General features: G+C 33.6%; 4 protein-coding genes across 4 annotated transcripts; 2 read left to right on the top strand and 2 right to left on the bottom strand.

The window, feature by feature from the left end:
* Nucleotides 1-3,293: 3,293 nt before the first annotated feature.
* LOC123221290 (sugar transport protein 13) lies at nt 3,294-7,613 on the top strand. The gene is made up of 5 exons (XM_044644096.1): nt 3,294-3,541; nt 4,258-4,577; nt 5,150-5,274; nt 6,296-6,587; nt 6,711-7,613. Exons 1-5 carry the CDS (start codon nt 3,403-3,405, stop codon nt 7,419-7,421), a joined length of 1,587 nt encoding a protein of 528 aa, XP_044500031.1. The 5' UTR covers nt 3,294-3,402; the 3' UTR covers nt 7,422-7,613.
* A 540-nt stretch (nt 7,614-8,153) lies between these two features.
* Nucleotides 8,154-10,120, top strand: LOC123221292 (mavicyanin-like). The gene is made up of 2 exons (XM_044644098.1): nt 8,154-8,465; nt 9,577-10,120. The coding sequence occupies exons 1-2, from the start codon at nt 8,291-8,293 to the stop codon at nt 9,954-9,956; spliced, it is 555 nt and encodes a 184-aa protein (XP_044500033.1). The 5' UTR covers nt 8,154-8,290; the 3' UTR covers nt 9,957-10,120.
* A 1-nt stretch (nt 10,121) lies between these two features.
* LOC123221291 (sugar transport protein 8) lies at nt 10,122-12,691 on the bottom strand. The gene is made up of 4 exons (XM_044644097.1): nt 12,534-12,691; nt 11,584-11,903; nt 10,862-11,488; nt 10,122-10,771 (listed from the first exon to the last, which is right to left on the bottom strand). The coding sequence occupies exons 1-4, from the start codon at nt 12,640-12,642 to the stop codon at nt 10,319-10,321; spliced, it is 1,509 nt and encodes a 502-aa protein (XP_044500032.1). The 5' UTR covers nt 12,643-12,691; the 3' UTR covers nt 10,122-10,318.
* Nucleotides 12,692-14,116: 1,425 nt separating this feature from the next.
* Nucleotides 14,117-23,691, bottom strand: LOC123221289 (chloride channel protein CLC-d). Its single transcript, XM_044644095.1, is given in 25 exon segments — nt 14,117-14,475; nt 15,040-15,086; nt 15,167-15,268; nt 15,371-15,527; nt 15,627-15,710; nt 15,798-15,853; nt 15,939-16,016; nt 16,582-16,713; nt 16,798-16,933; nt 17,083-17,123; nt 17,125-17,235; nt 18,236-18,310; nt 18,413-18,472; nt 18,933-19,082; nt 19,378-19,457; nt 19,537-19,607; nt 19,692-19,832; nt 20,075-20,163; nt 20,505-20,579; nt 20,991-21,089; nt 21,874-21,920; nt 22,011-22,043; nt 22,046-22,231; nt 23,020-23,092; nt 23,169-23,691. Coding segments are annotated over 25 exon segments (2,400 nt in total). The 5' UTR covers nt 23,349-23,691; the 3' UTR covers nt 14,117-14,378.
* Nucleotides 23,692-23,699: the final 8 nt, after the last annotated feature.

Raw genomic sequence — 23,699 nt, 5'->3', positions numbered from 1 at the left:
TTTCATTCTGAAAAGCCACGGATTCATACTTTAATTAAGGCTGAAAGACTTACTCCTACCCAGGGTATAATCAAACCTCATACTTTGATTTTTTAATTTTTAAAAATTTAAACATTTATTTATAAATAAAATTTTATTAAAAATTTTAGTTAAAATTAAAAGTAAAATTGTTATTTATTAAAAAATTTAAAATTTTATCGTGTTCCTTCCACAAGTTTAAAAAACTTATAATTTTTTTAATTTAAAGTATGAAAACTGACAAATATCTTTTTAGAATTTATTTCTCTTTTCTCCAGTACTGGTTAGCCATCTACGATTGTTGTTTGTCTCCCTCTCACCTTATCTCTCCCTCTGGTCACTCTCTCTTTTCTCTCTGGTTTTCTTCGATCAAGATGAAGATAATCGAAGAGGGAAAAGAGAGTGACTAGAGGGAGGATAGTGGATAACTAGAGATGACGAATCGATGCGGAAGAGAAGAGGAACAAACCTAAGGGGTATTTACAATTTTTAAATTTTGGTTGGAGGGAAATTGTAAGATTTTTAAATCTATTAAAGAAAAATAATAAAACTTTAATTTTTAGAATTTTTTTAAATAAATAACAGTTTTATCCCTAATCTTAATTAAGTTTTTTAACAAAAATTTACTTATAAATAGTTATTTAGGTTTTTAAAAATTAAAGAGTGAAAGTTTAGGGTATACCTTGGGTGGGAAGAAGTCTTTTGGCCTAGTTTAAAGATAATAACTTGAAATATGGAAAATAGATAAGATCAAAAATTAGCTTAATGTTAATGATGCTATTCAATGTAATTCCCCTTTTAATGGCATAAAAAAGGGTTCATCTTCTTGTTTGAATACACAAAATTAAATAGCCCTATTTAAGCTCTTAAATGTTTTTTAAGGGATTAGGGTTCTATTATTAAATGAGTGATGTTATGTGTATAATTTTATATATAAAAAATGATATATTACTATATAATTGGATAATTAAAAATAAAAAATAAAATAATTATTATTTATATATAAAATTATAAACATAATTTTATTAATTATTAAATATTTGGATACCATACAATTAGGATCTCTTGTTATTCTTTATTCACTCAAACAAAGGAGCTATTTTGTTTTAAGAAAACTGGACGTTACGCATACCTCAATTTCCAAAGTTTATTTTAAACTTTTATTTACCAATTTTTTGTTCATCATGTTATATATTATTATTTTTTACTATATCTCTATTTAATTCTCTCTCTATATATAAATATAATATAATATAAAATAGTATTATATATAAAAATAATATATATAATTTTATATATAAATAAAATCATGTTATTATATAATCATATAATTTTAAATTAAAAATAAAATAATATTTAATTATATTATAATATATTTTTATTTATATATAAAACTATATAATATAATATAATATTCTTTGCAGTGATTCATATAAAGTTTTATTAAAAAATGTGGTATCCTATAAATTTGGGCGGGTCGAATGGTTGGGTGGCTCATTGTGAAGCTGATTTTTAGCTGAGTGCTTATGATGTTCACCTCACCAAGAATCTGTGGTCCATATTTCGAACTAAAAAGGTGAGAGAGATGGTTGAATACTTTACGCATGATATACTCATGGTAAATGGCTCTATATGTGTCAATCACGTAACACTTGTCCTGAGCTAGAATTGGTCCCCAGCCATACAGTTATCTCTGGTTATAGGCTAATAGAATTTCTTAACGTTTCTTGTCTGACTTCGATAAATATGTAGGATATTTGACTAAAATGTAAACAAAATTAAAAAAAGTAGAATTTTCAAAATAAAAATTTAGATTCAAATTTTTATCATATTTATAAAATTTTAATTTATTTAATATAATAATTATAAATCTAATCCTAATATTTAATCAATATATGACAAATAGAAAACTCCAAGTTCCCAATTTTTAAAAATAGATTTGGCAGCCCAAAATAAGTTGAAGTTGAATAGGGGATGTAACTTAACCTCAAAATAAAAAAAAAGGCAAAGCAGAAGAAAATGGATTATAATTTTAAGTATTATTGTATATGTATATATAAAGTTGGATCTAAACTGAATTCAGATTTAAAAGATAATTTAGTTTGGTTGGACTTAAATTAAATTAATTTGAATTTGAGTAAAAATATTCAATTTATTTTTTAAACCAAATTGAATTTGAATAAAGAGGTATTTAACTTAGTTCAAATTGAGTTCAATAAAAATCTATTATTTGAATAAATGATTCAAATTTATAACTTAATTTGATTTAAATTTATGGTTCAATTCAACTGAAATATATAGTTCAAATCGATGATATTTAGGTAAAATAATATTATTTTATCAATATATCATAAAGTCAAATTATAAATCCAAATAATTAATTTAAACTATAAATTTAAATAAAATAAAATATAATATTTTTTATTTAAATCGAATTTGATTATATAATTATTAATTAATTATTATATTATCTTTAATTTAAATTATTTAATTATTTAATAATATTATTTTATATAAATATTTAATTATATATTCAAAACGTACGTTATGGTTTTATGGTGAAAGTATCATGATCAACGACTTCAAATTAATTTTTTGGTTTGTGAAGGGAACTTAACTCATCGTCCATGTCACATCAATCCTTTCAATTTATCATTTTTATTTTTTTTTCTTATTTACATTATTCCACCTCACCTAATTGAGGCTCTAATAATAATATAAAATTGTTATAATATTAGTATCCATGGTATCTGAATTTCTGAACCGCCTGGCTTGACTTTGACTTCCAATTACGATAGCACAAGGAAATAGAATAATTAATTAATATAAATATCTTCAAATACCAGCTATGATAGATCATTATCTAAGGACGCATCAGCCGTTGATTTTTCTTCCACACGTCTTCGCACGTTTCCCTTCCTCAATTTCTCTCAGCGAGAATAATATGTTGACCAAAATGTTAATGGAACAATATAAGATTATGTACAACGCGCAATTGCGTTTTCTCTTGCGCATACACTTATTGTACTTTCAACCAAAAAACTAAAAAACATTTTGAATTCACACTATTCCGAAGCCGGAAACTGAAGAGAGCCGTTGGTTGACTTGCCAGCTAGCCAGCCGACGTAGAAAATTATTAAAGAAACAATATCCATTAGAACAAATTAAAGAAAATTTCCCACGTGTAAGGATATGGTGCTGTGGCCCACCGTGCATCCATTACGTAGCTCATTTTTTTCTCCTCGGCTATAAATAAGTTCTCAATGCACAATACTTCATTTCACCATAATCTCTCTTCTTCTTCGTCGTCTTCAGCTTCGCTGCATTAATTTCATTGGAGAATACTTTGTTTGTAGTTTGTTTTTTCTATTCTGATAAGTAGTCATGGCTGGTGGAGGATTCTCCGCCTCTGCGCCAGCGGCCGGAGTCGAGTTTGAGGCTAAGATTACTCCGATTGTTATCATTTCCTGTATAATGGCCGCAACCGGAGGACTCATGTTCGGCTATGATGTTGGTGTTTCTGGTAATTATTTAGTATTATTATCTATCATTATGTAGTAGGAAGTTCATATGCTAATAAAAAGTAGCCTGATATTGTTTGGCTGTGGTTTTTGGAACTGATTAGCCAGGAAAATGTTTTTATAAAACGCTTTATGTAGATAGAAGTATTTTTAAACTTGATACCGGAGATTATAAAAAAATATACTGAGCTTTGAATAAATTATGGTTTATTATCTAAAATAAACCATAATTATTATCTAAAATAAACAAAAGAGGAATTTTTTTAAATATTTTTTGAATTTATAATTTCGAAATAAAATGTGAAAATTTGTTATTTGTTGAGAACTTGTGAGTAGAAAAGGAAAAGAAATAGTTTAAAATTTGGTTTGGACGTTTGGTGTTGAATCTGTAAAGGGGAAAAGGTGCTTTTTCCCGCTAAAAGAATTCCAAGCAGGCTGGAAACTTTTTATCGGTGAGAAAATGCCGAATTATACAGCATGATGGAAAAGATAAGGGCACTTTCGGTATTTTGATAATTTTTACTTTCTTCACTGATATCAGCCCCGCCGGTGGTTAGTCAAGTTTGGTGGTTGTTCAATTACTTATAACAGAAGTTTCCCCGATATTTACTTCGCTAACGTGCGCCAATAGGCTGAAAGGATTAATTTGAAAAATGACAATTATTTACACGTGGTTTTAGCTAATATTGTATTAATTTAATTAATTTATCTGATGCAGGGGGAGTAACGGCGATGGACGATTTCTTGAAAAAGTTCTTCCCGGTAGTTTATAGGAAGACACAAGAAGACTTGGATAGTAATTACTGCAAATATGATAATCAAGGCCTACAGTTGTTCACCTCATCACTTTATCTGGCAGGTTTAACTGCCACTTTCTTTGCATCATACACTACTAGAAAACTTGGCCGGAGACTTACCATGTTGATTGCCGGTCTTTTCTTCATTGTTGGTGTTGTGCTTAACGCTGCCGCTCAAGACCTGGCCATGCTCATTATTGGAAGGATCTTGCTTGGTTGTGGAGTTGGTTTTGCTAATCAGGTCAGTTTAAATTCTGTATACTAAAGTTATTTATTTTGGAATAATTGCAGGAAAATATTACTAGTAGTTACCTAGGCCATATCAGAGCGGTATGCTAGGTTGTCTATCACAATTGTGGTTGCTGCTCTTTTTGTCAACGCTATATTGGTGCATTAAATATTCACAACTACGCTTGTTACTAATGTAACTTCTGGTAAGAAATAAGCCAAAATTGGGTTCATTCAATCATATAATGTGAACGTGGCTTCTCTTCTTGAACTGGATGGTGGGGACGATGCCTCCCCACATTAAGGCTCTTATAAGTACATCCACTGGATGAAAGCAGAACTCACTATCAGACAAGAGGTTAAGAAAATTAAACAAGTATTAATTATAAATAGTAATCTAATGTTTTAATATTTTTATGTGATTGAGACTTTGTTTTACATGTTGGCTTAATTTGAGGTAGCATCATGTGACAAGATATTGTAAGTGATTCTGTGCTATGCCTTCACAGAGTCAGAAAATGATATGTTTATTAGTCTTTCTGATTTTTTTTTGGTAAGTCTTTCTGATTTGTTGATATTCTACAGGCTGTACCACTATTTTTATCGGAAATAGCCCCAACAAGGATCCGTGGAGGCCTCAACATACTGTTCCAGCTAAACGTCACCATTGGCATCCTTTTCGCCAATCTGGTCAATTATGGGACCGCCAAGTAAGTCCAATTCTTCATCCTCACTTATTTATTTTTTGATAGCAGAAGACACAAAAAGGAATCTTTTATCCTCTCCAATCAAAAAAAGATTTTTCAGGTTTTATAATTGCTTCTCTACTGGCTAGATTTAAATAGTCGAAGATGACAATGGTTGGATAATAAGCAATTTGAATTCTAAGTGTTTGTTCATCATTTACTTTTCTTCTCCTCTTCCCCCTAATAATCCAAAACACCATCCTTTATTGTTGACATTGAGTATTTATTATCCTCAAAGCTTCTGATCAGTCAATGACTTCCATTTATTAGATATGTAAAGTCGGTGGTTAATCACCTTGGTTTTCAAGGTGGATTATTTTGATATTTTGTACCTGAATACAAGGGATACTTTCACCCTTTTTGCCCAAACGGCTATGTTCGGCAACAATAACAAATTTCAGGTCCTTTGCCAATTGCCATTATGCTTAATAAACCTGTTAGTTATTTTGTAGTATCTGATGCTTACATTATAATAGTTTAAATCCGCCAGACGAGCAGGAAATTTGAACTTTGTTTGGGAATTAAGAATCCAATGAAACAGCATTACTTGTTGAAATAAATTATGTTACTATTTACCACTATGGAATTTATAAAGTCCTTGATGTAGTTGTGCTACTATTTATTATAATAGAAGAATTTTGTAAGAAACAGTAAGGTTGATCATTTTTATTAAGTTATTCAAACATTTGTATATGCAATAATTTTATGATTCCAATTAGGCTTTCTCTAATATTATTGTGTATGTGATAAATCACATGTGGCCATTGAAGAGATGATTGTGTGTTTCTTTCTACCTTGACGAACTTTTACACACAAATTATAAGGACCAGAAACTATAATCTTTCTCTCTAACGTGCCTCAAACTATAACTTCAATCAAATTCGCAAATTTTATGCATAATAATGTTATTTTAAATGTTTCTTGCTCAGTTTAGGCTTTGAACTGATCACTTATTAACAATTTTCATTTTTCATTTGAACAACAGGATCAAAGGAGGTTGGGGTTGGAGGCTATCACTGGGGCTGGCAGGCATTCCTGCTGTTCTCTTAACCTTAGGTGCCCTCTTAGTGGTAGATACCCCAAACAGTCTCATCGAGCGTGGTCACCCGGAGCAAGGAAAAGCTGTGCTTAGAAAAATTAGGGGCACTGATAACATTGAGCCCGAGTTCTTGGAGTTGGTTGAGGCAAGCCGTATAGCTAAAGAAGTGAAGCACCCGTTTAGGAATCTCGTTAAGCGGAGGAACAGACCCCAACTGGTTATTGCTGTTGCCTTACAGGTAATATTTCTCATAGTTGAACTATTTTACAAGTAATGCTATATAAACTTCTGAATTTTATCTCTGGATAAGGTAAAGTAATAGTTTTATTGATTTTTTTGGTGTTGCTTGCAATTGTAACAGATATTCCAGCAGTTCACAGGGATCAATGCAATCATGTTTTATGCTCCAGTCCTGTTTGACACATTGGGATTTGGCAACGATGCTTCTCTTTACTCAACTGTTATAACTGGGGCAGTGAATGTTTTATCAACTTTGGTATCTATCTACTCAGTTGACAAAGTAGGCCGTCGTATGCTGTTACTGGAAGCTGGAGTCCAGATGTTCATAGCTCAAATCGTAATAGCTATAATTCTCGGAATCAAGGTCACTGATCACTCAAATGAACTCCACAGTGGCTATGGAATTGCAGTAGTCGTTCTGATTTGCACTTTCATTTCTGCTTTTGCTTGGTCTTGGGGGCCGCTCGGGTGGTTGATTCCAAGTGAAACTTTCCCTCTCGAGACCCGTTCGGCTGGGCAGAGTGTGACTGTCTGTGTGAATTTGCTTTTCACGTTCATCATAGCACAGGCCTTTCTATCAATGCTCTGCCATTTCAAGTTTGGCATCTTCCTATTTTTCTGTGGCTGGGTTCTGATCATGTCATTCTTCGTGTTGTTCTTGCTCCCGGAGACCAAAAATATTCCGATTGAAGAGATGACAGAGAGAGTTTGGAAGCAACATTGGTTCTGGAAGAGATTTATGGATGACTACGGCGACGTTCTGCCTAGTATTAGTGGTTACGACACAAAGAAAAATGGACATAATGGGTTTGATCCTGCTTCCCAGCTATAAATTTGACAACATTTTTAATGTTTTCGCTATAAGACATATGTAAGGGACAATGTATTGCTTAGCAAGATTGGAAGTATATTGTTATATATAATCTCTGTATTATTTTGGAGAGACTTGTATTTCTTGGCTATATCCGTATAATCTGTAAACGCATTAAAAATAGGTTATTTTAATAAAATTTTCAAAGATAAATGATGTTATTTTAGTTATACTGATACATGAAAACGTAACGTGGTGAAGGAGACTGTAGAAAGCAAGTCCTGTTGCAACAAGAATAGACGAGTCGTGGCTACCTCCACCATTAACAGACTCACCAATAAAATAATAGATAGTTAAAATCGTCATTATGGGTACTCTCTGTTTGCACTTGAAGATGAACTTCGCCCACTGCCATTTGTAATCTTTTAGCTACCATTCTCAGACATTCTTTCCTTGCAAGGTTTTCTTTCGACCAGAACCTAAACATCGTATTATTATGTCCCGAACAAACTAACCTTTTGTAAATTAATTAATTATTTATTTTATTAATATCAATTAATTGATAATATATTATTTAAATATTTAATTAAATAACCAACAACAGAATCCAAGACAAATAGTGAATTTTTATGTAAAAAATTAAAAATCATTTTACATGTAAGTTTGTTTACTTTTTTTTTTTTCCTAATAGAAGGATTCATCATGGGCATGCCATCATGGGCCAACTGTTACTTTCTAATAAAATGGGGGGTGCAAAAACATGACAAAATACAAGTCGATCAAATGAGAGGCCAGTAATGATATCCCAACGGCCAAAGCCAAATCAGTGAGTTGAAACAGTTTATAAAAGCTCCCTCAATTCTCACAAGCTCCTCCATGTTCTTTTAGACATGGCCTTGAAGAAGATAGCTCTGCTTCTGTTTGTTATGTTTACCTTGTTTTTGTTGAAGGTTTCTAATGCAGCTGTGTACAAAGTTGGAGACTCTGGTGGCTGGACGACCCTTGGCAATATTGATTACAACAAATGGGCTTCTTCCAAAACCTTTCAGATTGGTGACACCATCCGTAAGTTTCTTCCCCTCTTTGTGCTCCTATATTTGGTAGTTTCAAGGAATTGGTTTGTATTCTGGGATATAAAATCTCTGTTTTGATGTAAACTTGGTGGCTTCTGAGACCCCAATTTCTTTCTTTTTTAGTGAAGCTCCTCTCTGAGACTGCTTGATTTCTGTTGATCAAGTCTTAAATAAGCCCCTAATTAGTTAACTACTGTCTTTCTCTCCAATCTGCTACTGTTTAAGTTCGTTTACATCTTCAGAAGTGGAGATAGCGGTTTTCTTATAGATTCCAATTCCATATAGATCATAATTCATACATTGCACCCAAAAGATGTAAAGTGGCAATGTTGTCCCAGTTTTGTTGTTTCCTTTTTGTTCTGGCTTTAGGAAATTCCGCGTGCAGAGTCTGTTTCCTTTGCCAGTTTGCCTTACAAGTGGCAAACACCAAATGGTTGAAGATTAATTTCTCTTACCTGTATCATAAATGCCAACCGTCGTGTCGTTGGTTCCTGGTTATGGTAGGCCCTCACCATTAACATATGCTCCCACCATAAAAATCTCTCATCCTAATCTTGCACGCTTCAATGATGGCCGCTTTTTCTTGGCACAGAAAATCCCACCTAGCATTTTCTTTCACCACCCCTTTTTCTCCATGGTGGGGTTTCAATTAATTTCAATATAATGACAATGCCTGTGGGGCTTCACATCCATTATCAATGGAGCTATTATTCATTTTCTTCAGGAAAGTATAAATTCAAACTCGCTTTTATGCTATATGGGTATCTGTATTCATCTCAAGGATGACTAGTGAGTAACTGTTCAGACATCATTGCAAAACCAAAGTCCTGCTTACAATCATAGGACAGGAATCTTGTTGTGGGATATGTCTAGTTTCAGAAACCTTCATCATATATATCAATTTATAGTCATGGAGTAGGACCACAATATAATGAATAGATTCTTTGTTATCAAGCTCCGGTCAATATAATTATTTCTGAAAGAGAATCCACGACTGCATTTTCGGTGTGTGCATTTATTTCATAATTTTCTTGTTGCAATCCTAGTTTGTTCTACTGTTCATTGACTGATGTATGTACGGTTTGATTGGATTTGGATGCCAGTTTTCCAGTACCATGTTCAGATTCACAATGTGATGAATGTGACACATGCTATGTACACAGCATGCAATGCTTCAGCCCCTTTAGCCACTTACACCACCGGCAATGACTCCATCACGATTAAAACCGAAGGGCACCATTACTTCCTCTGTGGCATCCCGGGACACTGCCAAGCCGGACAAAAGGTTGACATCAACGTGCTCGCTACAAGCGGTCAACCTGCTGCAGCTCCTTCGGTGCCCCCTCCTTCTGTCCCTGCAGCAAAAGCTCCTGGGCCTTCTTCTAGTAATGCTGTGTCATTGAAACCTTTGAAATCTCTTCTGGGTAAGTTTGCCTTGACAATGGTAGCAGTTCTGCTATGTTTGTCTTCAGGCCTTAATTAGCGTAGCTTGTGGGCTCTTTGGAGGTCTAGTTATATATATTGAACTCTATTTTGAGGCCTCTGTACTGGAATTATCTTCAGTATTGTAACCTGTAATTTTTCTTTTTATGTTCTGTTCCTGCAACAATGTTGAAAATATAGTGAAATGGATGCTCTTTTACTACACTAGAATAATATCATTTGTAGAATCTTTTATATATATATAAAATTACTCTTATATATGACAAGCCATGTCCAGCCAAGATAAATATTCATCCTAACAATTATCTTATATAATTATGAAATCCCTGAATCATTTTCCTCTCCGAATTACAATACGGTCTCTAGATTCTTTGCTCCAGGGTTTTTCTTCATTGATTAGCATCAAGCAATGTTATGCTCAGAATATCTGCTTCCTTCATTAGCATCAACCATGAACCTTTTCCAGATTCCGTGCTGTTTCCAGACCCTCTCAACCATGACATCGATTGGAACATTTTTAGTCTCTGGCAACAGAAAGAGTGCGAAAAGCCCCATGATTAAAATCCAAGCGGCGAAGAAGAAGAAAATGCCAGCACGCATATGACACAACATTGATAAGAATGCTTGAGCGATAAGGAAAGTGAAGAGCATGTTTGAGCTGACGGCAAATGCGAACCCTGCAGTTCTGGTTTGCAGAGGGAAAATTTCACTGGGTATCAGCCAACCAAGGGGACCCCATGACCAAGCAAAAGCCATCACAAACAGACACACAAATAGCACCACCACAATCGCAGACCCTTTTGAAAGTGAACCTGTAGTTTGCAACTGAGACTGCAGAATCGCCCCAATTACAACCTGCATAACATTATTTCGTTTGTTAATAACAACTAAAAAAAAGGCTCTGATAAATGTATGATCAGTAAATTAAAGGATGAAATCATGTACTTGGCTGATGAACATCTGTACACAGGCTTGGAGAAGCAATTTTCTCCTGCCGGCTTTATCAACAAGGACGATCGAAACGAGGGTGCTAAGCACATTTACAATTCCAGTGATAACAGCAGACAACAAGGAAGCATCGTTCTTGAATCCCACAGTTTGAAACAAAACAGGCGCATAAAACATAATAGCATTAATTCCTGTAAATTGCTGGAAAACTTGCAGCATTATAGCAATAATTAGCTGCGGCATGCTATGCAGCTTCATGAGTTCTTTAAAAGGATGCTTCACTTGACTAGCTAGATCACTGGCCATTTTAATTTGCTCATATTCAGCTTCAACATCTTCAACACCTCGTATCTTTTTGAGTATATTTTTGCCTGCTACATCTTTTCCTCGCTCGATTAGGCTAGTTGGTGTCTCAGTGATAACAATGGAGCCCAAAAACAGAATACAGGCGGGTACACCGGCGAGCCCCAGAGATATTCTCCACCCGAATGGATGCACCTTTGAGGTTAAATAATTTACAATGTTTGCAATTAATATCCCTACAGTTACAAGAAGCTGGAAGAGAATATTCACAGCTCCACGGTACTTTACAGGGGCTATCTCTGACAAAAATAGAGGAACGGCCTGCATAAATGGAACATCAGGTTTGATTTTAATTTCCGGAAAATTATGAAAAATGTTTTTTTTTTTTTTTGGGGTGAAACTTGGTGATTATTTACCTCATTGCCAAAACCGACGCCCATGCCAAGAAGAATCCGGCCAACAATGAGCATCCAGAGGCGTTGAGCGGCGGCACTTATAGCAGCTCCGGCGAGAAAGAAGAAAGAGGCAACTAGAATGGTGGGTTTCCGGCCGAATTTGTTGCACACTTTTGATGCGAGAAAGCTTGCAAATAAAGCAGCAAGGTATAATGAAGAAGTAAAAAGCTGGAGAATTTGATTGTCATATTTGCAGTAATTGTTTTCCTTTGCATGCAGCTTTCTTTCATAGATTGCTGGAAAAAACTCAATCAAGAAGTCATCCATGGCCGTCACTCCACCTACAATCACAATGGCATGTTAAATTTGGCTCATCCTACTTTTAAGGAAATAATTAAAAGTATATTTAATTGAATAATATTTTGATCATAATTTAAGGCACATGACAAGAAAAAATTTTATAAAATATTTTAAAAATCAATCTTTTCTTTTTATAAATAATTAGTTAGAGTTTCACAAACGTGACAAAAATTCAAATTCAAAATGTTATCAAAAAATTTTAATAACCCACTAAATTCAAACCCAGGAGTCACTTTTTTATATAATACATTCAATTACAAAACACCAAAGACCCTACTTTTTGAATAATTTGAAAGCATACCAAAATATGCCAACAGGCCATTGATGGGTGATTTTCATAAAGTACTAAACAAAGGAGTTAAAATCCAGAAAAATAATATTATATGTATAAATAAATTATACAAATTAATTTTTATATTAACATTTGATAAGATGATTTTAAAATTAAAAAAAATAAACAATTATATCATTAAAATCATAAACTATAATCTCAATTTATAAAATTTATTTGTATATATAATTTTATTTTAATCGAAAACTATTATACTTAAAATAACAAATAGAAATTCAACCGGATATATAAATATGCAAATAAATATAAAAATCTAGACCTGAAATTCCAATGTCGTAGCCGAACATGAGGCCGCCAGAGGCTGCAAGAAGCCAACACACAATGACATAAATTGTTATTTTTGATTTGAAGTTCTCGCTGTCAGTCATGTTTATGTCTGTAAACTCACTAATCAAATATCTAAGAAGAAACCGAAGGGCTTGTGCAATGTGAGAAGGAATTACTTTACTAGTGTCAAGGTTTTCACTGGGTATAAATAGGTGATTTAATTAGTTAGGAATTAGAATTAATGAATGATTTTGATTGATTTGGGGATTAAGTTTTACGATTTTCGTTGGGATTAGGAATTCGCTGCCCTTATCCATTAGCCTTAGTTGTCTATTAAGCAATTGCATTTATAACAGAAAGAATATAAATAGATATATATCTTCACTAATCTAAAAAAGGGAATCCACGTATGACCTTACAACACTTTTCTATTATTACTAGTATTAATCTGTCACACGTGTGGTTGATTTTGCTGTGGAGCAATCAATATATACTTAATATATATATATATATATATATATATATATATATATATATATATATATATATATATATATATATATATATTTAAGTATATAAATAAATATATATTTATATGTATCATTATATGAGTGAATATTAATTTAAACTTAATTCAAAATTATCTGATCATATAATGATACGTATAAAAAATAAAATAAAACTATACGTACTTATTTTGGATACATAAATAGGTATACATTTAATATATATTATTAAACGATTTGATGATTTTGAATTAAGGATAAAGTAATATTCAATCACATGAAAACACATTATGTGTGTGTTTATTTATGTATTAAAAAATGAGTACATATAATATTACTCTAAAAACTACATCCATTTATGCATTCAAAAGGGTATATATATTTTTATTGTATGATAACCAACATTAGCCTCTCCTATATTGTTTTTCTCATTTCTTCTCCTAATTCTTTTCGCTTTTCTCCTTCATCAACATATTCTATTCATGAATTAGCAAGTGTACGACAAGTTACCACAAAAATATTTAGATGTTACAAAGAACAAATTATTCTCTCTTTATGAACATTCCCATCAAAATCCTCAAAATGTCATTGTTTGTGCACACCATCAACTTAATGTTCACCAATTCTTTATTTGATTTTAGCTTTTCTTACACATAAGAAGCTAAAATATAATATATACACATATATATGCTGGAAAATGTACAATATTTAAAGTGATGGGAAAGGAAATCATTGGATTAAAAAAAATGGATCAAAGAAGTTTTGATTTCATTTCAAATATTATTTGTTTTCTGTTTTGTTTTTCCTCATATATTGTGCTATAAAGAGGATAAAAAAGGTGAAGAATGCTTTTATTTGAGAGGAAAATGGATGAAAATACGCTTATATTTATTGAAAATAAAGGGTAATGTTGAGATGAAGAGGGATATTTTATAAAATTTAAATAGTAAAATGTTTAGTAATTTTTCCCAAGTTTCATAATCGTCATAAAAACTCGAATTCAAACTTTTTACTTAAAAGTTTTAATATTTTATCGATTTTAATAATTAAAATACAATACACACCAAAGTTTTTGAGTAGAAAAATGTTAATATAATATTCAATAACTTTAGGCCCATCTAAGGGCTTACAATGGTAATCAAATAACAATCTTACTATTTTATGTCCACTATATCATTCTACTGTTACATATTTATAAGGTATCATCTTACTCTTTTATATTCGATATGGGTAATTTACTACATGATACAAAATTTCTCCTGGGTGTGGTTAATCACCTGCTTGCAGAAGGAGGCTGAAAAAAGGTAAGCAAAAAGAATTGGTCTTCTTCATCAACTCAGGGTATGATCTTGAGCCAGAAGACCGTTGCCAAGCATGCGCTCTGAGTCCTTGTTCCTTGTAAGCAGCTTTTCCTCACCTAGCCGAACTCTGCCATCAGAAAATTGAGGATCTTGAAGCTGGAAAACTTTAATTTAAACAAGAAAACCTCATTCTTACAGTCCATCAAACACCATTTATAGTTTAGTAGGCGCAACACACTGCATCTTAGTGACTAGTGCTAGAATTGTCTCTTGCTTATCAACTACAGCTGCTACACAAACATTAAATGTCAAACTAATATAGGAATCCCAGGCGCTAGCTAACAGGCTTTGCCATGTGTTTCTCAATAACAAAAGATTGACTGATTATGAAGGAAAATAGAAGCATTAGGGTAAGGAAAAGTGGGAGGGAAAATAACTATGTAGGTCAGTGTTATGCCCTTTTCGTGGTAGGCTTAAAGGAAGGGAAACTAATGTAACAAAATAACCTTTCTCTATCAGTAAGTCTCTCCTACACTTTTCCCATCCAGCCGCTCCCTTTATCCGTACTTTTCGTTTCCAGGGTTAACCAAAGAAATTAGGTGTAAAGCACAAGAAGGAGATAATCACCTCATAAAATACTTAGCTTGCCCTAGTAATGTAAATCAAAACTTGAGTAAAGCAGCATAGAGACATTACACTAGTTGATTGGAGCTCCACTGTACTAGAATTTTCTCCATCCTACAGTACAAAGCTTCAAGGTCAATCATTCCAGAGTACAGAGAATTTGAAAAATGAAGACGTTTTAATAGCAAGAATACCTCAATCAGTAAATCCTTTCTGGTAATCAAACCAATTACATGAGATGCACGTGGGACAACAAATATATGCCTTAGCCCTAGTTGACGAAAAAGATTATATACCTACTACCATTGGCAAAATGGAGAAATATCAGATGGCATTGAAATATAATTTGCACATATGGAAACATTAAAGTACAATTAGGATATAAATGAGAAGGTCACCTTTGTCAAAGACATGTCTTCAGGGACAACATATGGTGATGGATTCAAAAATGGGGCAAGATCTATGTACATTTCCATGTCATCTGAACTAAGTTGTATATCGTTTATAGATATTCCTTTACTGGATACAGGTTTAGCAAATTCGCTGAAATTGTGCCTGGAGTCCGATGGATCAAATAAATCATAATCATGAGAGAACAAAGGCCAAAACAGAACAACTAAAGAATCACAACTAAATTATTGAATTCCTACCCACCAATGCTTGGGTCCAACCATGGGATCACAAGGCAAAGGACTATGTTGGAAATCCACTTTAGTCTGAAGAACAACCAGCAAGTGGCTGCACAATAAATTATTACAGAAGTTAGTTTGATTCCCATTTCTAAATTAGGAATACACATAAATGAATAAATTCTTCACGTACTACCTTCTAAGCACAAGTCCAATGACTAGTGTTTCTCCACTTCTTGTGTGATCAATCACCTATATGAAGTTATACATCAAACATTAACATCACAAATCCTTTGAAAAAACAAATGCAAAACCATGAGAGAAAAGTTAAAATTACCGGGAAGCCATTATGATTATTGCTCTGCAGTATAGAAACTACATCAGCAACCTTTACAACACGAGGAAAGGACACAACCTTTGAAGATAGATAGTCAGATAACCAGTAAGTTGAAGATTAGATGCATTACAGGTAGAAATCAAAAAAGGAAAATGTAATAAGAATACCAGGCCACATCAATGGGGAACTCAAACATCCAATCACATCCAGACATATAAGACTGTGTTCAGTATCAGTGAATTTTTTAAAAGCTCAAAATAGTATAGAAATTCAGAAGACGAACAATGTGACTTCACAATAAACTTAACCTAAACTTTTAATTCCCAGTTGTTAAACTTTGAAAAAAATGCTACTAGTTTCCACGCAATACTACCTCATTTCATTTGTTTCAGAAATCCAAAAGGCAGTCAGATTAATTTCCTGACTCATACTTCAACGGTGCAATTGCAAATCTTAACTCTGAATGGTTAGGATACCAAGTAAATTATCTTTTACATGCAATCACAACTATACATTTCTCCCCATGCCCACATTTGAAAGAGTTATTGGACCAAACAAAACATTGAGTGGACACAAGAATGTGCCTGACAACAAATCATAGGTATGCAACACTGCGAAGGCGAAGCACAGAAAAAACTAGAACCTTTTGAGTTCCACAGGCTTCCTTTGCCGTCATAGTCCGCATTTGATACTTGGGCCTGGATTCCAATAATGGAATGCCCCTCAACCGTGCTTGTTCTTCATATATACCTTCATTAAAGGCATCTCCAACAGCCTGCAGTGGAAAATGACTAAGTTCCTTCCATGACACAGCAGGCAAGAAATGTACAAAGGTATGTCAAAGCGATCATCAACATACCTTTGATATTAGAAGAACAAGCATGATAAGGGGAAGAAATTTCAAATTATTTGTGATTTCAACCATAATGACACAAAGTGACACTGTCATTCGCATGGAACCTCCAAGAAAAGAAGCAGCTCCCAGCAAAGCATACCTGGCAATCCAACAGGAATTATTCAAGGTATTTCAGGAGTTATAAAAAAATGCTAAAATAGAAGACAAAGTCTTCAAGAGCTAATAGCAACAGTAAAGCATATAAATCTCATAACTGCAATCAAGAGACGGAAAAAAAAAGAGACTCACGTTCCCTCTTCAATGTTGAGTTTCTTGTAAAATTTAACAACAGGACATGCCAACAAGACGTCCATATGTTGATCCTATCATTATTCCAGGAATGAACTGACCAGCAGGAACTGCAGTACCATATGTCACCACCGCTAAGGTGTAAAACATAACCTGAGAAACAATAAAAGGAACTCTAAAATTAAGATAAGAATATAACTAATAAAGAATTAAAGATTCATTAATTTATTTTGCGATTGCCAAAGGTATGAAAATCTATTTAAAAAAAGTGAGAGAAACAGATAATTTCGAAAACAAAATCATCTATCCTGGGTTATTATAACCATACATAAGCCCAAGGGAAATTAAAAAAGCATAATGTTCATGAGCTAAACAATTCAATAAGATAATTTGGTAGAGTACTAGATATCATACAAGTCATATCAATAAACTCTTAGCATCATAAATTGTCATAGCAACTTTTTTGATGGAATTTTGGAGGGGGAAAAAGATTAATAGGAGATAAAATTATTCATAGACTATTTCATGACTTTCAACGGATGCCTTCCAAATTAGTAATTTTATAATAAACTAAATAGATAAGCAGTGTACAATCTAAGGTAATCTAGCTCAAGAACAATTACAAGAAAGAGAAACCTGGGCAAGCAACTGACTCGAGAAAGATAGATGCTTTCAGCTCATTTTCTTAACATCGTTTCCAACTAGACTAGTCTGCATAGTTGCAAAAGTTCCCTATACTTTAACAATACAGAGTAGAACACAATCATGCTTCCTACTTAAAAATCTCAGAAGTTCAGACTATACTGTCCAACTCCAATGGGAAGGGAGTGCAAACCCATTTCTATCACTTGGAATCCAAGATCAGTTCGTAAATAAGCAGTTTGTATTTGCAGAACAGGCCACTAAGAATTAAATACATTGCTTTTTCTTTTTTTGGTTGTATCTTGTCTAGCCAGCATTATTTTGCAATGGTATGTCATATGACCAATTTTGTTATACCATAGCAGTTTGACCAAAAAAGTAAAAATTTAGGAAAGAATACACGATCACCATAATCATATAGGGTCACAATATACTAAAGATGCTAAAAGAATATGTAAGGGGAGTATATTTTAAAGAGCCAATGCAGCAAGCCAAGTGAAAAAAGCACTACCAAAAATGTCAGCAAACTTTGAGCGCTGTACTCATGAATCGTTTTTGCACTAAACAAATTCCTTATGGCATCATCCTGCAATAGATAATATTAGTTTATTTAGATTGGAACCACTACAGCCCTTGAGGAATTGACATGTAATGGGAGAAGACAAGGAATTACAAAATTTTGTACTACCTGAGTATTGAAGAAAATGGTTGCAAGATCATTGTATTCATTGTCCTTGCTACAATAGAACTGCAGACAGCATGAAGGCAGATAAGAATAAAACAAAGCTATACAAAAAACTACAGTATTATGAACAAAATGTGGAACACACAAAACCTTCAAGCAAACCACATTAACCAGAAAAATCAACATGTTTCTTTCCACAGAAATTACTTTTGTAATATCCACACTGTTTATATTCTGATCATGATCACTTTTATAAAGGTCAATGCACTAAGTCAAAGAGAAAAACACAACCCCAGTACTGCTACAAAATAGAGTAACCAAGAAATTATTTTATTAGAATCAAATACACTGTTTCATCTTCAATGAAAATTTGGCATCACTGAAAACACAGTCAAATAAATTGTTAAAAAAGAAAAATAGAAACGAGCCAAGTACAATATGCCAAAGAAAATGAGTAAGTCAAACAAATATCACATACAAAGCATCAATATAATCATGAAGAAAGCAACAAAGCAGGTCTTACATTTACATAATTGCCGTACATTCCCGGAGGCCTTGGGCATTCAATACCAGAATCAGGATCTGCTTCAGGGCAAGGACTACATTTTCTTAAAAGTGGTAGCCCAAAGGAGACCACTGAGGTTATCAGGGAGATGAGACATGCTTCAATAATCTGTAAAAGAAATGCATTTTGGGTAGGGGGACTGCGGTTGAATGTGAAATATAAGACAAGAGCAATGCTATGCATACCACTTTGAATACATAAATGGATACACACTTGATAAGTATCATCATATAATTGGGTGTTATTTTATCCTTAATTCAAAATTACCAATCACTCTATGATACACATCAAGTGTATACTCATTTGTGTGCTCAAAGTAGGTACATTGTATGGATAGTTTTGTTGATAAGATAATGGCACACCAGAAAATCATCACTAAACACAACAAGACTCTACAATTGACCTTGACTCGGTTCCCTTTCTTGTGCAAATAATTTCTACGCCAGGAAGTCATATATAGGGTAAGTTGGTTAAATAATGCTCCTGAAATATAAAATTATAATATTATTAATGAATGTTAACCTTTTGAACAATGTGAAAGACAAGCAGAACAAAAACATACCAAGTAGACCTCCAATAACCCCAATAACTGCCATTGGTAATAACTCTTCAAAAGAATAGTCCTCTTGACCACTAAAAGTCAGTGAAAATATAGTTAGACAGCTAGAAAAAGCTCAAGCAGGGATAAGTATGAAATAGCAAAGTATAGGTCCTGACTCTGATATGTCCCATATTATAAAGCCACCTGAGCCAAAATGTCCACACTTTCCACTTTTACACCATCCCATTGCGGTACGGACCACAACAGCCACAATAGCAGAAGTGAAAAAGACCCGCCACATAAGTTGACTCCTCCACCTTTACAAATATTGAAATTAACATTAAACAAATAATAATTCAGGTAGTAACACATTTGGATTGTGCAGATGAACATCAATCCAACAAAAATAAAATAAAAATACAATCGATATACATAAATCCACACAGCCCTGCTTAAAAACTTGAATGTTCAAGTATAAGGACATTTATGCAATTAAAAAGGTAAAACAAACCTTTCTGCTATACAAACAACTATGTAATCAGAAACACAACATTCTTACCAAGATGTAACCTCTTCTAATGCAAATAATACACCTCCAACTGGAGCTCTAAACGCAGCAGCAACTCCTGCTGCACACCCACAGGTTACCTTTTCAAAAAATTACACAAATGAGAGATGAGAGCTATTAAACAGAATAAGTCAAATACTACCACTAAGTCTTAGAATAAGAGAGTTTCTAATAAAAGTTACACAGGATTCCACATAACATGCAAATCAACATAAACAGTGTCACTTCCAATAGATTAATTGACAAATCAGAACATCCCAAATGTACCCAAGACCAGACTTTATAACTTAAAAACAAACATAACAAAGAGTGGGGTTGCCTGACGATCTAACAAGGGAGCATTACCCAAGTTACTCCTTTCTACTCTAAAGAACTACAAGGTCCACACTATTGACTTTCAAACACATTAAAAGTTACTTACAAGATCACGGCGGTCCCTGTCACTCTTGAAAACCTGTAGCCACCTTGAACTTAGATGGTATTTAGTGGATCCACCCTAAAAGATAGAATGAAAAGGGAAGTTAATAAACAGAAATGAAAATATAATAATATAATATTTGCAACAGGCTCTAGAATGGTCAACAGATGTGTTCCAACACAGAAGTCAACAGAAGCACACTTAAAATTGGTAGAATCCTTTTCCCAAACTTTGCAATACATTCATTATGTCACAAAAATTTGACATTTTCCTCGATAAAGACTTGAAACTTCGGGTGTAACAAAGAAACAAAGCATGTTTAGATGAAAAGAGCATATTTAGACCGTCTTCTTATAACATTCAAACAAGAAAATAGTTTTTCCCTTTCAAGAACCTATGGGATTGCAAATCACATGACTTAATCACCATGAAAGGCCCTTGGTCAAGAACAGAATACATTTTGAGGTGGCATAGTCAACAGAGACTTACTTGTCCAAGCAAAGAAGCAATACAAGCACCAGTGTGAACGAGGGGGCCTTCTTTGCCTAGAGCTAGACCACCACCCACTGAACCAATGCTTCCAAATATCTGCACATCACCAAGATAAGAACTAATTAGAGCACATAAGACTGAAAGTGATGCAACTTAGTCACTAGGTTTTCCATTCAGAAATTATTTTGTTTTCCTATCAGGACTCGAAGTCTACATGTAGTTTTATTACATAGCCACATGGTTTAAAAAGGAATCTCAATAACCTAATCATTTTAAGCTCCTAATATATTCAGAGTTTATTCTAAAAATGCTGGTCAGCTTTGACAAATTTGAGAAATCAGAAAAAGCAAGTTCTACTTCTCTCCTATTTACAATCCCTTTCACACCTTTGTTTTTCATGGTTTCTGTGTGATTTCATTTTTCTCTTCTTTACTCTACCTCTTCAAAAGATCCTCCACATCTCTCCTAAATTACTCTAAATTACTCTTGGCCGGTGAGTGACTTGTGAATTCAGCACAACTATTCCTCAGTTATTTTACCAGCCTTTCTTCAATAAGCAGTTACGTGTCATCCAAATCTATTGGGAACCGGTGATCAAGTCCCTGGATAGATTCTTCTCATAGTTTATGACAGTTGTTAAATTAAGTTAATCATTCAACAGATTTTGATTTCTTGAGGAATTAAAGTTGCCAACTTTGGATGTTTCTAGCTTCCTTGAACACAGTTTCCACATAATTACAGAGTGATATTTGGCTATTTTAGTTCAGTTTCAGTTAGGAGTGTTCACCCATCTTTAGCCATAGTTAGGATATTTTAAATCTTGGGCAGAATTAGGACATCTCCCCACAAAAACAACAGCAAACCAAGAAATTCCCCACACCTTTCCAATCAAGGTTCTGAAAAGAAGAATACCAGGAATATCCACTCCTGCACATTTAAACAACAGTCAACTCTCTTGGCACATGAAAAGTGGAACAGGACAGTACTAAGAAAACACAGACAGCAAGTGTAGCTTACCATTTAAATAACCCTTAATTTCAGGAATACCAGACCTGCTGCTGCTGGGGAAAAATGGGTGATGATGTATACAGAAGAAAAGACTAAAACCAAGTTTATTAATATGTACACCAGAAAACCAGCAAAGTATGATTTCTGTATTATATTAAAAGTTAATGCAAACTTCCAGCCAGCAAAGTTCTCTACAGATATATTGATGAAAACAGCAGCAAATGCAGTACCTGAAAAATCAACCAAAGGAAAAAATAAAAAAGTGAAACACATGACAAAAAAAAAGTCAAAAACGAAAAATGACAGGAAATAGTGAAAATCTTAATATCCATTAAAGTAAATAAGAACTAAGAAAAACAATGGGAAGTATGAACTTCAATCTCTACTGTTTAATGAAATTAAGTTTTGGGATATTAATAAGATATAAGATTATGCATCAGCACTACATCATTATAAGGTGATCCATTCAAAGGCAGGAAACATGTAAATAGATAGTGTTGTACATCAAAATTTTTTTTCTGCTCAATGTTGCAAAAATATTAAATTGGTAGTGACATTTAATTTCGTTCATTAAAATTTTTCAACACATATAATAAGCATTGATATCATACTTTTGAGCAAATGATGAGTTAATTAACAACAGACTACCAATTTATCTACTGGTCAAAGTGTTTATAATGGATATCCCCAAACAACAGACTTTCAATTTTTCACCGTAAATAAAATTGATCTAAGCCAACGAAAGTACAATAAATCACACTTGCATTATTGGATATCTCCCAACAACCTCTGTCCAAAGTCTCAACAGAAGCAATACATCACAATCACTTTATACAACACAAACAATATGGGCACTCAATGCATAAAAAGAACACTTCTAATATATTCTGCAAATCACCCCACCAAATCTACAAGCCAATCTACTTCAATTAAACGAATTAACATCGGAGATCACTAACCCAGGCATGAAAAAGAAAAAATGAAGATGAAAGCAGAGCACTATATTCTATCCGGTTACCAATGCCAATGAGCAAAGCAAAGAACCATTTCACCACCACATAATATCCCAGATAAAGCTTTCCTCTTTGCGCCTATAATACAACCAAAAAGAAGCGCAAATTAACTCAAAATCAAACTCGAAAATAAGGTAATTAAAAATTTTTGTACCTGCTCTTCTCGATAGGCGTAATTCTCAATAACTTCATAGTCAAGACTATCAACACCGCTGCCCCTATCGCTTGAACTCAAGAGCCCAACACCTTCAAACTCGCCGTCCTCTGCGTTCGGAATACGAGACCAAACCAGCTTTGCTGTTTCAAGTCCATTCTGCAAGTGATTCGATAACATAGTCGATTCACTACCAACTCAATCCTAGCCTAGCCTGGCGTAATTTTTTTAAAATTTCATTTTGTTTCGACTCTGTATTTTGTTCTTTATATGTCGTCGCTTCTTCGGCCTAATTTTGACTTCGAATTCCAGTGTGCTTCTCAGCAAAGCAGAGATGCGCGTGGGTTTTTTATCACCTACATCTCATCTGTACCAACAATGTTTCAGTTTCTGTTTAAAAAGGGCTACACTGTGCCTGATTGGTTGGATCTGATGACGTGGACGGATGAATTTCAGGTGATTTTCAGGTAGTGGTAGCTTCACAGACCTGATGACGACTACTCAGCAGGGACTTGGAGTAGAGTAGCAGGT

The sequence above is a fragment of the Mangifera indica genome, chromosome 7 (assembly GCF_011075055.1).
Source record: "Mangifera indica cultivar Alphonso chromosome 7, CATAS_Mindica_2.1, whole genome shotgun sequence".
Taxonomy (NCBI): Eukaryota; Viridiplantae; Streptophyta; class Magnoliopsida; order Sapindales; family Anacardiaceae; genus Mangifera; species Mangifera indica.
This window is presented reverse-complemented; position numbering and strand designations above follow the sequence as displayed.